The sequence below is a fragment of the Lactuca saligna genome, chromosome 2 (genome assembly GCF_052625555.1).
Source record: "Lactuca saligna cultivar CGN05327 chromosome 2, ASM5262555v1, whole genome shotgun sequence".
Taxonomy (NCBI): domain Eukaryota; kingdom Viridiplantae; phylum Streptophyta; class Magnoliopsida; order Asterales; family Asteraceae; genus Lactuca; species Lactuca saligna.
This window is the reverse complement of record NC_136418.1, coordinates 11,317,385-11,333,590: the sequence shown is the minus strand read 5'-3', so window position 1 is coordinate 11,333,590 and position 16,206 is coordinate 11,317,385. Positions and strand designations below refer to the sequence as shown.

The following is a 16,206-nucleotide window of genomic DNA, read 5'->3' as shown; positions in this document are numbered from 1 at the left end:
AAAGCTATGGAAAGTCCTTTTACACGGAATTAGGTCATACAAAGCCCAATAACATATAAGCGCGTTCCCTTCGGGCCTAAAGATCATGTCATTGGGCTAGCTAGGCCCAACAAGCACGATTTGAAACTTTCAAGCCCAAAGATTGTGTATTGACTTCTCGTAAATTTCCGCATGTGTATTGAAGTACCATTGTTTATTGATTTTTGATTCGTTATTGATTCGGGACCGAATCAATTCGTTTGATAACGATATTGGTGTTGAAAGTGTATTTATTATTACGTTTCGCCGGTAGACGTAGTACTCGTATTTTTATTTTAAGGGATTTGTTGTTTTAAGAATTAGAGTTTATCTTTTTAAGCCCCTTCTTGGATAAAATTTACACTTTTAACCTTTTGTGTATAAAAGAATTTCGATTTTAGTCCTTAAACTATTTTTCTTGACACTTTAGTATCAAAACTTATCGGAAAGACATTTTTAGCACAAATTTACTTGATAAACAGCGTAAGTCCGTCAAAAATGAAATTTTCTCGGTTGAAACCTCCATTTTCGCAACTTTAACAATTTTGGCCCAAGATGGAAAATTTTTGCATCTTTGGTCCCTTTTTAATTTGAAAAGCATTTTTGGCCCTTGAAATAGTTTTAGTACACAAGTAATCCCCTGTTTTACAGAAATGTGCAGGTTCAGCCCCACCAATCAAAAATCTCGCAATTTGGGGCTTTATTGGGCCGAAAAGCCCATTTTGGCCCATTATGTTTAAAATTCACATTTTTAACCCTTCAAAAGTGTTGATATCCAGAAAATACATATTAGAAACTGTTTAGACTCATCTCAACCTTCAGAATTTATATTTTGTCGTTTTGGGCCCCTTAGTTTTGTATTTTTTGGCATTTTGAGCCCAAAAATGGGTTTTAAGTCCAAAAATGTTCATATTAACCAACTAGATTATTTTTCTAGACTTGATTAGTGTGAATTGGTATAAGTTATACTTATTTCATTCTTCTTATTGTAGATCTCGATTTTTAAGTTCTTTTGACTAGTATAAACATCACAATCACATAAGATCATACATATAAGCATAAAAATCACACAAGGCATACATATACTCATAGATCTACACATTTGCTTGTATTCTCCCCCAAAAAACTTATAAAAACCGAAAAAGAGGGGGTATGAAGCTCACCTTTGGGTGTAGTTTCGGTTTTTGGAAGAAAATGAGAAGAAATTCGGCCTTAGCAACCTTCCTTGGAAGATTTCGAACTTGGATGATTCTTAGGTGCTAGATCATGAGTTTGAATGAATTAAGAGGTGATTTTTGGATGAAATGAAGTAGCTAGCTTAAGGATCTAAGAGATTTCTTACCTTAGATGATGATTTTTGTGTAAAAATCCCCTTGAATCCTCCTTAGATCTCGAAATATGGATGAGATATGAGAGAGTTTCCTTGAGAGAAAAGAGAGTGAAATGTGTGTGTGTGTGTGCTTGGACTCGACCGAGAGCAAGAGAGAGAGGGAGAAAAAGAGTTAGCTAGTCATGGAAATATGTGAGTGCATGGATGTTTGAGTCTTCTTGCATGGAAGTCCCTTGAACAATTGTGAGGTGGCACACACAAAGTCAACTCTCCTCTTCTTTTGGGCTTGGGCCGAGAATGGGGAGGGTGAGAGGAGGTTTTTGGGCTTTTTGCCCTTAAGCCCATATTATAGCTAGGTTAGATGATTTTTGGCCCTAAAAAAATATAAATGTGATTTTTATGACCTATTAGGCTAGATTAGGTTAATTATGGTCCAAAATGATTCATATAATTTATCTATTATATTCTAGGCCCAATATGGTCAAAAATATTGAATTAAATGGAAGTGGGTCCAATTAGAGCCCATTTAAGAGTTCTAAGCCCAAGATAGCCAAATTGGAAGCTTATTGGTCCATTGGGCCCAATAAGGAAGTCCTAGTCCAAAATGGACTTAAACAAGAACTTCTAGGGTTTCCAATTGCTTAATAACTATTTGAATTGCTTGCATGGGGTGTTTGATTGAAGTTCTGCTGTCATAGAGTATGCATCATACATGCTCTTATGTTTTTGATTCATAATTTGGCTTAAGTGTTGGTTACAAGGCACAAAAAATCCTAATTGTGACACTTACTAAGTTTTGTGCTTTCATTTTCTGTTTCAGGTATTTCTAGTTCGAAGGGTAAGAGACCGAATTGATCGCACCGTATCACTCTATGGTTTTCCATACTAAGTGATTTTAGGATTTGTACTTTGATAATATGTTACAATATAACTATTTCGAATATTTTGATCTCAGTTTCTTATGAATTGAATGAATTTAAAAACAAAATTTTATCTATATTTTTGGGGATGTAAGTAGGTCCTCCCCTGATGCTCTACCTTTTTGAGACAAAAACTTGTAATATTATGTTTTTAAAAATAGCATAATTTATGAATATTTTTGGTGGTCACAATTGATACATAAAATTTGGCTTGCAACAAAAATATTGTGTACCTCTCCACGTGAAATGATCAAAGTATGTTGTCTTTAAAGTGAAAGACATAAATCCTTTTAGGTTGTATGTGCCTTTTTATTAATTGTTAAGTGTTTTTTCACATTGAGTATTTTGTTATAACCTGATAAACCCATCGGTTACTCGTTTGAATTGGACATCTGTGATTTTTAATCATAGATTCGTTACTGCCTAGGAAACGATAACCTCTTATTTCCCCTAGTTTTTTATAAAAAAAATAATTATAATGCTACAATATATATAAAATTAATAAAATTTGTCTTAATAAATATAAAAAACGCCGTGAATTATATTCACTTTGACCCTTTTTACCAGGTCAACAGGTTACCCACTATCAAATTTTACATTTTTGGCCCATATTTTAATTTTTGTTACAAATTTGTTCCAAAATTTATATTTTTGGCCAAGATTCCAAAGTTTCTTACAAATTCATCCTAAATTAGTATTTTTACGTATTATTTTTTTCAAAATTTACTTTCGAATATGTTTTTTTCTTTATAAAATCATATTTATACAAAAAAATATTTTCACATAAAAAAACTTCTTTTTCTATATAAAAACATTTTCTAAAAAAGTTTTTTTGTTAAAAAAAGGTTTTTATATGTGAAAATTTGTTTAAATATTTAAAAAAAAACTATAAGAAAAAAAAGTTGTCATATACTGTATTATTAACATCATCATATTTGTTATTATTTTAACTAAAACTTATAAAAATCATAACATCTTCATCCAAACTCTATTTTCAACGTTCTTTATATTCACGCGTTCATCTTGACGACTACTACAACATTCATGTTGAACATTTTAGCCAAAAAAACAATATATTTTCACTTTTATTTTTATAAACAAAGTTTATATTTATTAGCTTTTATAAGTGAAAATGGCTATTACAATTTTTTGGTTTATATTAAAATAAAAAACGTTGAAGTGGTTATGCTTACTATATTTTGCTTAAAAACTAAAAAACATATTTTCTATAAAAAACCAAGATATTTACTAAAACAAAAAAAAATATTATCACACAAAAAACCAAGATATTTATAAAAATATTTTTTGACATGTATTCATTTTTGAATTATATAGGTGCACAATCAAAAATAATTTTGTCATCTTATGTGAAAATTTGTGAATTTTTTTTATCCTATGTAAAATAAATTTTTTTATCCATGGTTGAACAATAAAAAAATGTTGAACGTGGTTATGTTTATTTAGATTTTGCTTAAAAACTAAAAAAATATATTTTCGAATAAAAAAATAATATTTACTAAAATAAATAACATATTTTCATATAAAAAACCAAAATATTTACTAAAATAAATAACATATTTTCATATAAAAAACCAAGATATTTACAAAAAAAAATGACATGTTATTCGTTTTCGAATTATATAAGTGCACAAACAAAAATATATATTTTATGTGAAAAAATGTTTTTTTTTAAATGTTTTTTTAAGTGAAAAAATGTTTTTTTGTATTAAAACATTTTTTAACATAAAAAACTTTATATGCGAAAAACCTTTCGGACCAAATTTATACAAAGAAACATATTTTTTACATATAATTTTTTTTAACAAAAACGTTTTGTAATAAAAGGTTTTTATGCAGAAAAAAGAAGGGTTTTATGTGAAAATATGTTTTTGTTGTATAATTATGATTTTATAAAGCAAAAATAATATATTTGAAACAAAATTTTGGAAAAAAAAGATATGCAAAAAAACTAAATTTATGATGAACTTGTAACAATTTTTTGAAATTTGGACCAATAGTTTAAATTTTGGATTAAGTTTATAATAAAATTTAAAATTTAGGCCAATATTATAATTATTGAAAGTCGGAGACAAGCGGAGAAAAAGGAAGAAAATGAATACAATTTCCGGTATTCGGGACTAATATATATATATATATATATATATATATATATATATATATATATATATATATATATATATATATATATATATATATATATATATATATATTGAATATGATATTAAAATGTAGTAACTTTATATAGATTTTCCTTTATCAAGATAGATAATGTTTTCCTAATAATTCAACATTAAGACAAATACATTTTTGCTTGTTTTGGAAATAACGAAGCTTGTACAAAGTATGTCGACCAACGCTTGCATGGGTGATAATAATTAAGACACGTTATGGCCAGAGAAAAGAATCAAATGGCATGAGAGGCTCACGTGAGAGAAGGCTTCATGATTCATGAAGATTATGTGCATTATTAATTAGCTGGTACATCTTGCCTAACTGAAAATACTTTCATGAAAGTAATATGTGGATGGAAACAACGTGGTGTGCATGACCATTTTGCCCCCCAAAAAAGAAACTATTTACCTCCTCCCCTACGCCATAAACCCACGTGTTGAGCTTTACGTGATTAATTTTTGTCAAATTATTGACCCCATCTTGGTGTTGCACTGCAATTGCTTAGTTCACGAGGCCCCAAAACACATCACGTTGACTTATATTTAAATACAGATCTTTGAGATATATGAATATGATCCCTTGATTCTTTTCAATCTTTCGTAATTTCCTTCAACAGATATTTTATTTAATAGGATCTGTCAAGCACACCTTCAATGGCATGTTCAACATCATCCACTCATAAAAGCCATATGTATGATGTATTCTTGAGCTTTAGAGGTGAAGACACCCGTAAGAATTTCGTTGATCATCTTTATGTTGCTCTTCAACGTCAAGGAATTCATACTTTCAAGGATGATGAGAGACTCGAGAAAGGAAAAAAGATGAACGATGAGCTCTTGAAATCCATTCAAGAGTCAAAATTCTTCGTTATTATATTCTCTAAGAACTATGCATCTTCGTCATGGTGCTTGGATGAGCTTGTGAAGATTATGGAGTGCCAGAAGGAGACTGAGCAGATTGCTTACCCTGTGTTCTATGATGTTGATCCCTCAGAAGTTCGTCAGCAGCTTGATCTAGTTGAAGAAGCTTTTACCAGACAAAACAAGGGAGAGGTTGGGAAGTGGAGAGAGTCTCTGAAAGAAGCAGCTAATCTGGCTGGGTGGGATTTGAGGAAAACTTCTGATGGGTAAAATTTTCATCATTTTGAGCAATCTTTTGTTTGTTTCTTTTCTAATCTATATGCAATTAAACGGGTGTTTTCATCATGTTCTATTGTGGAATTCTATATGAAATTTGACTCTTGTCAAAGATGAAAAATGTATAGTATGCAATATAAGTTTGTATGTTCTAACGTACACTAAACTAACTACTCATGTGGAAAATTAGTGAAGCTAATCGTATGTTTTAATTATTCTACAGGCATGAAGCTAAAGTCATCAATAAAATTGTTGAAAAGATTTCACTAGAGCTACGTTTCTTTAATTTAAAAGTCGATGAAAAACTAGTAGGCATGGAGACCCGGATAAAGGATATTGTTTCATCTTTGGAAATTGGTGTTGAAGATGTTCGTATGATAGGTATCAAGGGGATTGGAGGTGGTGGAAAAACGACTTTGGCCAGAGCTATATTTGGAAAGATATGCTTTCAGTTTGAAGGTAAAAGCTTTGTTGCCAACATCAGGGAAATTTCAAAACTATCATTGTCCGTGTTGCAAGAACAAGTAATTTCCAATGTGTTAAATGATAAAAGAATCACAATAGGGAATTTTCATGATGGGAAAAGCATACTGAAAAAAATCTTGTGTAGTAAAAAGGTTCTTGTCGTTATAGATGATGTAGACCATTTAGACCAGTTAGATGCATTAGTTGGTGGGCTTAATTGGTTTAAACCAGGAAGCAGAGTTATAATTACAACAAGAGATGAACAAGTGCTCATAGCACACAGAGTGAAATGGATTCATGATGTCAATCTTTTATCAGATGAGGAAGCGATATGCCTCTTTAGTAGGTATGCATTTGGTAGAGATATTCCAATTCAAACCTACAAATCACTATCACTCCAAGTTGTACATTATGTTGCAGGTCTTCCCTTAACAATCCGAGTTTTGGGTTCATCTCTCTGTGGTAAAAATAAACCCGAATGGAAAGACGCACTAGAAAGATTAAAATCAATTCCGTTGAAAGAAACTTTGGTAAAATTGGAATTAAGCTACACTTGCCTAGAGGATGATTACAAGGAAATATTCCTAGATGTTGCATGCTTACTAAAAGGTTGGCTGAAAGACGATGCAATTACAGCACTTGAAAGCTGTGGATTTCACGCTAGGAATGGCTTAAGAGTTCCAGAGCAAAAATCTCTTATAACTATCTCTCTAGATCAAAGATTAGGCATGCATGACCATATACAAGAAATGGGTCAGAATATTGTTCGTCGTTCATATCCTGATGAGTCCATAAAGCATAGCCGATTGTGGATTGGAGAGGAGATTAAAGATGTATTGGTTGATGACTTGGTAAGGACGAAAATGTTTACTTACATTAATATTGAAAAAAACTAACGAACTTTCATAATTAAGTTGACCCTAGTTTCTTTATCTCTATTCTTCGATTACAGGTTACAGGAGCAATAAGAGCTATAGCAACAAACACATCGACATGGTTTGACGATGAGAAACTCTGTTCTACGATTCTTATAAATGGTTTTGGAAACTTGAAGAAACTTAGATTTCTTCACGTGGTTTCTGGGAGCAGTTGTTCATTTGAAGTTGGCCAAAATTTCCCAAACGCGTTAAGGTTTCTGAGTTGGCACTGTTACCCTCATTACTGTTTACCTAAAACATTCCAACCAAATAATCTCGTAGCACTTGAAATGCCTAACAGTAGAATTAAACAGCTGTGGCACGAGGGAGAAAGAAAGGTAGAGTACTTGATTTCTTCTTTTGCATAATTCATTTCACTAATCTTTTTTTCTTTCTTGCTTATGACAGGTCCTTAAAAACCTTAGATTTCTTGACTTGAGTAATTCAAAATTGACGACCATTGATTGTGGTTTACTTCCAAATCTTGAGACATTAAAACTTGAAAAATGTCGTCATTTGGTAGAACCACATACACCCATTGGATGCCTAAGAAAACTCGTCTTGTTAAACTTAAATGGTTGTGTAGGATTCAAATCTCTTTCATTAATCAAACCACTGAAATCACTTCAGGTCCTTGATCTAAGTAATTTATATCTGACGAAGTTCCCAGATATACTTCCAGAGCATTCCAACTATAGTTTACTGGCGATTTACTTTTCAAAGAACAATATACAAGAGTTACCCTCATCGATTGGAAACCTTGAGAAGCTTGTTTATCTAGATCTCAGTGGGTGCCATAGGCTCAAGAGTCTGCCACAAAGCATATGCACTCTACGAAGTCTAAAAAACCTTGACCTTGTAAATTGCGCCATAGAGGAATTACCAGAGGATCTTGGCCATTTAGAAAGTTTAGAATGGCTAAATTTAGGAGGTACACGAGTCAAACATCTCCCTAAAAGCATTTGTATGTTGAAAAATCTGAAAACTCTACTTCTTACAAGCTGTAAAGTTGTTATGAATTTACCCGAAGATATTGGTATGTTAGAATCTTTGGAGGAACTAAGTCTAGCGTTTTGCAAGATAAGAGATGTTCCTAGTAGCATCTGTAAGTTGACACATCTCAGAGAGTTTGACCTTGGCTTTTGTGATCAACTTGAGAGATTGCCATTGAAATTAGGAGACTTAAAATGTTTAGAAGAGTTAAACGTACAAGGTACACGCATAAGTCTACTTCCACAGAGCATTTTTTTATTGAAAGATCTCAAAATCATTGGATTTAAATCAGTAGATGGATTGATATATCCCTTTGGTCTCAAAAGAAAACAACCAATTACACAAACGCGCAAAAGGAGTTTTGGTCTACCTGTCTACCACGCACCACAGATGATTCTGAGAAGCGGGCCCATTCACAAAGAACCATCATAGAAATTGCATTCCAGGTTCTTTAATAATTTCCTTACTCTGTATTGAATTTTTTGGAATTGATTTCGATTTGGGAATTAAACCTCAAGTTATTTTTTGGAAATGGTTTCTAGAGCTCTTAGTTGACGAGTTTGACTACAAGATGGTGGATGACTTAAACTAATACAAGCCAACATAAGATCATCCCAAATATCATGTATTACGGTATTACCTAACATTTTTTTTCATACTTAGCATATATACTAACTACACTTTACTCACAAGGTTTGTGTGAAGTTGTGAAAAGAGGTTCTTTGGAGAACAAGCAATGTTCTAAGCATACATATATGCCAATTTTAAAAAGAGTTACAAAGGACTTTGAATGATGTAAATGTGGAAGGAGAGAATTTGATTGATGTACCGGTGAATGAGGTTGAAGATGATGATGATGATGATGATGATGATGATGATGAAGGAACTAAAGAAGCTCAAATGCACCTACACGCTTTATAAAGTTGCTTAAATTCAGCAACAAAACTGAAAGAATTGTGACTCGAAATTTGAAAACGTTAGCACCTGAAGTTGGTTGTCAAAACGAACCAATGATGTTAGAGTAGTTATTTTAACTTATACGTAGAGTTGGTGGATGGGGATTTATTTGTGCTTTTGTTTCCTTGTCGTTGCTACTATATTGGTCATTTGTAATTGTTTGTATGATCACGTAGATTCACACCCACACATTTAACTTAAGTGATTCAATTTTTGCCTTTTTAAGCTAGTATAGCTTCACACCCAATGGTTTTGAATACCATGTTTAGGACTTTTGTAAATGGTGGTATTTATGGTATGTTACCAACTATACTCATGAATGGAAAATTTTACTCTTTAATAATATGGTTGTTTGTCAAACATTGATCACCATGCAAAGTACATTACCAGAAGTCATAATTATTTCTTTTTTTTTTTTTTTTTTGCTAAAGGAGGGCGACACCTCCATTAGAATTTTATTAAGGGATAATGACTTGAAAGGGTAACGAATTTTCGACTTTTGTCACATTTAGTCACTAAACTTTTTTTCGTTATCTATTTGCCATTGAACTATTGAAATTGTTCACATTTTACCCTTATGATCGACTGTTACCGGTCACAAGGGTAAAATGTGAACAGTTTCAATAGTTTAGTGGCAAATAGATAACGAAAAAAAGTTTAGTGACTAAATGTGAACAAAACCGAAAGTTTTTTTCCCTCTAAAAAGTTCAATGACTAAATGTGAACAAACTTCCTATTGTATTATGTTTTAGCAAAATTATTTATTTTTGTTTAATTGTAGCAATATTTGTTGATGAAGAAATCTACGAAATAAAAAAACAAAATGTAACATCCGGATTTCCAGGTATCATAATTTAAGTATTTTTCTTTTGAGTTAAGAAGAGAGACTCGACGAGTTGATGCCTCAACTCGTCGAGTAAGGCCGCGACTGATGACTCAGATTAATGAATGGACTCGACGAGTTGGTGAGGCGACTCGACGAGTCCGCGCTGTTGGCAGAAACCCTAAATCTTTGGGTCCGAGCCATATTTAAAGGCACTTATGGCCTTCAATTGCTGTAACAGCCCGGAATTTCAGGTATTGCTTTAAAACTATTTTTGGGGCATTTTTAGGAGGGGACTCGGCGAGTTGGTGTCTGACTCGCCGAGTAGGACCACGGACTTGGTCGCAGATTCACGACTGGACTCGACGAGTCCATTAGGGACTCGGCGAGTCGACGCTGTTCAGCAGAAACCCTAGCCGTTTGATTCTGGATCGTATATAACGTCTTTAGGGCCGTCACTGCTCGTCTTTTGGCCGATTGAGGATAACCTAAACGTCTGTGGGCATCTGGAGCAGGAGTGAAGGCTAGTGGAAACTTGAAGGATTTGTTAGGCAAGAAGAGGCAAGGTTGTGGTCAAAGGAGGATCAAGAGGATTGAGCTCTGAAGGTTGGGGACACAGAGAACACGTTTTCCAGGTAATACTCGGACCATTTCTGTTGTTTTGGTGGTGTACACGAATCTAGGGTTTATGAGACCCATTTGGGGATTAGATAGATTATTATGTTGTTACCCAACCGTTTATACCCCAGTAATAGGATGCTTAGAGGTCCAGAAAGTCCCGTGGGTGCATGTCTCGGGACCATGCGTATTTCAGGAGGCAGATGATCGACTGCATGGCATGGACTCGCCGAGTCCAATGATCAGACTCGGCGAGTAGCTTGAAGATTTACTGGGACTCGCCGAGTTGTTCTTCAGACTCGGCGAGTAGTTGAGGATTCATTGGAACTCGTCGAGTTGTCTTCGGACTCGGCGAGTGGAGTCGGGGTGGCCCCGCGATTCTTCCACGAGGACCTCGTCGAGTCAAGAGGGATACTCGACGAGTAGAAAGGGGAACAACAGGGAAAGTTGGGGAGGACGTCTAGACTCGTCGAGTCGCCTTTGCACTCGACGAGTCCAGTCAAGTTGACCGTTGACCAGAGTTGACCTGCATGTAATTTCGTAGGGTCAGTTGTCTTGTTTGATAAGATTATTAATAAGGGTATATGGTATTATAGGGAGACTGCAGATCGGCGGACCGAGTGCGAGTGGTTCAAGAGTTTATAGTTTACATACTACGAGGTGAGTCTTCTCACTATACTGTACCCGGAAGGGTTTGACTGTGTGACCGGAAGGTCGGATATGTTATGTGTTATATATATGCTATAATTGAAAGAAATAGTTGCTATGCATGCTATGTATGTTTCTATGGGCCGGAAGGCAATGTATTATGTGACAGGAAGGTCAGGTATGATATATGATATATGTGATATATGTGTTAGAGTAAATGTATTATGTGCTATATATGTTTATGGGCCGGAAGGCAATCATGTTATGGGCCGGAAGGCAATTATCTTATGGGCCGGAAGGCAATTATCTTATGGGCCGGAAGGCAACTATCTTATGGGCCGGAAGGCGATTATCATATGGGCCGGAAGGCATTGTACTGTGGACCGGAAGGTCCGGGCCTGGAAAGGCGTATATGTGTAAGTGGTATACTGGGGAACTCACTAAGCATTTATGCTTACAAGTTGTTACGTATGTGTTTCAGGTACTAGCGAGGACCGTGGGAAGGCGCCGGCATGATGCATACACACTACTGATATTTGAGATCTTGGGGATTTTACATATGTTGAATGAACTCACTTTATTTAAAATGAAAAATTTATTTGAAAATTTGTGTTGTTACAATTGCGACTACCTTTCCCATAAGTGAGAACCCTAGTGAGCTTGAGTGTGTAGAGTGAGAGGAAGAGCTATCTTGAGCTTTTTGGTGTAATAGATCTGGACCCTTCTAGGTCCAGAGAGCCGAGAATATGAAGCTTTAGTAGAGTAAACCTTGGGGTTCGAAGTTAGGAAGCATAACCTTAACCAACAATGTGATGAAATAAAATGATGAGAGATAGGTGATGATAGAAAGGTGATGATAATTAGGTAAATAGATGATGATGAATATGTGATGTAGGATGAAAGGAGATACCATAACCATAACCAGCAATGTGGTGATGTAGTCATCTACCAAAGTATAGATGGCGACTATGGACTATTCTAGACAACCCAGTGGAAACACCAGCAGGCCCATAACCTGTAGGTGATGAATTACGATTTCAGGTGATGTTGTAACTACGTATTCATGCAATGATACTCTAACCCCTTACTATGAATTACGAGTTCAGACGATGTTGTAACTACATCTTCCTTGGATGTCACAAATTCCGCATGCCAAACTAATGGTCATAATTCACATCAGTGAGAATGGTTCATTTTTTTTTGTAAAACCAAAATCAGATTGGAAATTTTGATTTTTTATTTTGGAAAAAAAGTTTAGTGACTAAATGTGACAAAAATCGAAAGTTCGTTACCCTTTATAGTCATTATCCCTTTTATTAATTAAAAGAATAAAAAAAGGACCCTAAGACAGCCCCAAGGACCAAAACAACCTAACTAACAGAAAACCAACTAAAAGGGGAAAAGAACACGCTCTAAGCCTCAATATAAATCATAACCAACCACAAATAAAAAGAATATAAGAAACAAACCTTGGTCACAAAGTCAAGGTGTGTGGTGAGTGGCGATATCTTCATTCTTCATTGGAAGCCTCCAATTGATCTTAACTTTAGCAAAATTTGCGGAGGTCTTAGGAGTAAAGCTTAGGTATCTCGAGTGGACTTCATCGGTAATAGTCGTGACCATAGTTTCATTGGGTCTTCTCTTGTTCTTGAAGATTTTATTGTTTCTTTCGATCCAAATATAGTAGACAGTCCCTGCAAGAACTAAACGATGAATAATAGACCAAATGGACTTACCCCCTTGTGGCCTGCTTGAGGAGGTCGATGATGTTGATCCACTTGCTAGGAACTTTGTTGAGATTTATCAAGGATGTCATCTCCATATCTAAGATGGATATGAACACTCGAAGAATAGGTGGTTGAAAGAGTCACGACAAAGATGGCATAAGCTGCAAATCATAAATATTTTAAAAGTACATTACCCAAAATGTTAACATTCTCAAAGTAAATTACTAAAAACATAAATATTTTGAAATTACATTACCAAAAACGTTAACATTCAGAAAGTACATTGCCAAAAACATAAATATTTTGAAAGTACATTTACTAAATCCTTCATTCTCAAAGTACATCACCAAAAACGTAAATATTTTGTAAGTACATAAATTAAAACTCCAAAGAAGGCAAAGCCAACAAACTTTTTTTTTCTTTGACAAACATGACAAATCCTAAAAGAGCCATTGACAAAATAACAACTATCAACTCTATGACAACCCTAAGATATACAACACTACTCAATTTTTGTTCTTCAAACTTCTTATTTTTCTCTTCATTTTTTTTTTCTTCACACTAAACACAAGTCTTATCTTTATTTATTTATTTATTTTTTTTTTTTGCTTCAACTTCAATTTCAAAAACTCGCTCATGACCTAAAAACTTGAAATTATGGTTTCTAAGAGAGGGCTCCACGATTTTAGCATTTTCCAGTTCATTAAATGAGGCCACGCCATCCACTTCGAACCGGCTCATGACCTAAAATCCTGATAAAAACGGAAAATCAAAAGCTAGTCATAACGTAACGTCTTTTTCGGGGAAAAATACTTGATGTTTAATCGGATAAAAACCCAAAATATAAGGCTTTTTATGATATTAACCCTTTGTTATTAAATTAAGATGTACTAAATAAATCAATATTTATATCATCTAACCACCAAACTCCATTTACCCTGTTTGTTATGAGAATAGATGTAATAGAATTCATATCTTCCATTCTTCAAAAATCATATACAAGACAGAAAATAAAAACTATAGAAGGACAAATAAGATCAAAGCTCTTAAGGCTTGTTTTCAATGATGAGAATGAAGTCATTCATATATTTTGCATAGGCCAAAGATCTACAGCGTATCTCTATCCCATCTTTTTTGTTACAGTCCACGATGCACGTCAAACTTGGGGAAACGAAAAGAAAATATTAAGTTGTTATAATAAACAAATCAATGAAAAGTACATTGTTATATCAACTATTTTGAGACATAAACTTGTAATATTATGTTTTTTAAAGTAGCATCAATTTGTGAATGTTTTCTGTGGTCAAACGATTACCGAATATTTGGTTTGCGCCAAAAATATTTTGTAGATCTTGTCCACATGAAAATGCGATGAGAACTGTTTTGTGTTGAGGGGCAATAATGTAATTAACTACCTCACTTACGGTTAAGATTGGTTTAGTAAGATAGTAGAGTTAAGTTATTTTATAACATCTAGCCACCAATCACCACTTACCCCGTTTGTTATGAGAATGATGTAATAAACTTTTACTCTTTAAAAATCATACACAAGACACAAAATAAAAACAATAGAATGACAAATAACATCAAAGCTATTAAGGCTTCGTTTGTTTCATGTTTTCAATGATGAGAATGAAGTCATTCATATCCTATCTCTCATGTCAAACACAGTACAATCTGCTATGTCATGTTCTGCCTTTAATCCAGGAAAACAATTAATACGAAATTACTAACAAAAAGAATCCTTTAAAGATCCACAAAAAAAAAAAAAAAAAAAAAAAAAAAAAAATTAAAAATGTACAAGAATGCATATAGATAGTATGACAACCGAAAAGCACGTGCAAAATCATCAAATACTCTCTTTTTACTCTTCTTTCTTACGAGTCAACTCGCTTTCCTGAGTCGACTCGGTTTCCTGTGTTTGATTGGGTACTACCAGATGTTTGACACTCGCCTCAGCTTCTGAAACAAACTTAGGATCAGGCTCATGTTTCTCTGAAGGCTCTTTCATTGCCAAGTAAATGTAGAATGCTATTACGATATTAACCGATACAACAGCAAGAAATCCACTTATTAGTGTCACTGAATATGGAGACATGTCAGCAGAACCTGTTGAAAAAATTAAAAAAGGCAATGTAATGGAAGTTAGGATTTCTTTCTTTTCCACTTAATGGGTTCAGAAGTTGATAATCCGGTAAGTTGCATATGGGTGTTCCTTTTGACTGAATGCACAAAGGAAGACTTAATAGAAAAAGTATGGGAAAATCTATACGAAAGAATATTGAGAAATTCAAATGAAACTTACCAGGAAATAGATTGTTGTTGAAGGCGTACAAAATTGCAATAGGAACAGCCCACATCAACATAGATGTTACAAAGAACTTCTCTATAACTTTTGCCATTGATACCTTCAAACTGTGATAATTCATAAATCATATGCTTTACCAAGTTATTCATGTATGTAACTTTAACAGATTACAGATGTAAACTATTTTATCACGTTTAAGTAATAAGATCAATGGAATTATGAAACCAATCAAATAGAATCAAAATAGTAAGCTACTATATCAATAACTTTGTAAAACTGAATTTGACAAATAGATAAATTAAAACGGAGCTAGGGCTGTAGATATTATACAAAATAATATCTTGAGATTTGGATCTTCTATTATCAACATAAAGCAAACAGATATTATGAGACTTTGGATCTTCAATGGTCAACATAAAGCACACAGATTACATACAATATTAACATAGAAATCATACATATATACAGAGGACAAAATGTAATTCAAACAAATAAACGGATACCAGATGCAATCCTCCACAAAACCTAATCCATTCAAAACAATTATTCTATAAAACGATGATTAGGGCTTTTCATTCTAGATATCCACACTACCATACAATAGATTCAGTTTCATCAAAAACACAATCTACATCATATTAGTTGAATCATAATAAAGTCAAAGAAACCACACGACTCTATACCGTTTTCTAACACATATTCTGAGGAGTATACAAATCTTCAGATAAAACCTAATACATGCAGTAACAACTCAATGAGAAACTTGTTTAAGAAACTAAATTACTAATAACATGTAATCTTCGAATGAAACCTATATATATAAACAAAATACAAGTCCTTGAAGCGATGTAATTGAAGAACTTTACCTAAAAAGAGATGGAAGGCGAGATTGATTTAAACTGGAATCAAAACTTAAACCCAGAACCGTTTGTTAGTTCTTCTTCTGATGTAAACAACATAAAGCACATAGGAGGTCTAAAACGAGGAGATCGGACAAGCATACTCTGTACCAGGAGATCCGAAAAAGGCGATACAGTAGCTAGTGTCGCCGGAAATCGGAGGTCTAACAAGGTCTGGTGGACGCAGGCGATCGGAGATCGGAGGTGGGAGAGAAATTAACTGTGGAGTTATCGTGAAAAAGTGTGGAGGATGC

At 33.9% G+C, this 16,206-nt stretch overlaps 2 protein-coding genes across 6 annotated transcripts; one reads left to right on the top strand and one right to left on the bottom strand.

The window, feature by feature from the left end:
• Positions 1 to 4,851: 4,851 nt before the first annotated feature.
• Positions 4,852 to 9,272, top strand: LOC145030690 (disease resistance protein Roq1-like). Of its 5 annotated transcripts, none has more exons than XR_013676675.1 (6): positions 4,852 to 5,587; positions 5,821 to 6,913; positions 7,015 to 7,317; positions 7,388 to 8,418; positions 8,515 to 8,597; positions 8,666 to 9,272. XR_013676675.1 is itself a non-coding variant. In XM_078979089.1 (5 exons), exons 1-4 carry the CDS (start codon positions 5,115 to 5,117, stop codon positions 8,402 to 8,404), a joined length of 2,886 nt encoding a protein of 961 aa, XP_078835215.1. In that variant the 5' UTR covers positions 4,852 to 5,114; the 3' UTR covers positions 8,405 to 8,418; positions 8,515 to 9,272. The 5 variants fall into 5 exon arrangements, 1 of the variants encoding a protein (XP_078835215.1); XR_013676677.1 differs by having other exon boundaries at positions 8,515 to 8,605; positions 8,688 to 9,272; XR_013676676.1 differs by having other exon boundaries at positions 8,515 to 8,605; positions 8,678 to 9,272.
• Positions 9,273 to 14,319: 5,047 nt separating this feature from the next.
• On the bottom strand, positions 14,320 to 16,206 carry LOC145030689 (uncharacterized). Its single transcript, XM_078979088.1, has 3 exons — positions 15,920 to 16,206; positions 15,051 to 15,160; positions 14,320 to 14,854 (listed from the first exon to the last, which is right to left on the bottom strand). Exons 2-3 carry the CDS (start codon positions 15,145 to 15,147, stop codon positions 14,610 to 14,612), a joined length of 342 nt encoding a protein of 113 aa, XP_078835214.1. The 5' UTR covers positions 15,148 to 15,160; positions 15,920 to 16,206; the 3' UTR covers positions 14,320 to 14,609.

Excerpts from the sequence above, each read along its gene's own strand:
- LOC145030690 (XM_078979089.1), top strand. The coding sequence starts at position 5,115 with ATGGCATGTTCAACATCATCCACTCATAAAAGCCATATGTATGATGTA. Across the intron at positions 5,588-5,820 it reads TTGAGGAAAACTTCTGATGG|GCATGAAGCTAAAGTCATCA; the intron begins GTAAAATTTTCA and ends ATTATTCTACAG. Across the intron at positions 7,318-7,387 it reads GGCACGAGGGAGAAAGAAAG|GTCCTTAAAAACCTTAGATT; the intron begins GTAGAGTACTTG and ends TGCTTATGACAG.
- LOC145030689 (XM_078979088.1), bottom strand. The coding sequence starts at position 15,147 with ATGGCAAAAGTTATAGAGAAGTTCTTTGTAACATCTATGTTGATGTGG. Across the intron at positions 14,855-15,050 it reads CAACAACAATCTATTTCCTG|GTTCTGCTGACATGTCTCCA; the intron begins GTAAGTTTCATT and ends TTTTTTCAACAG.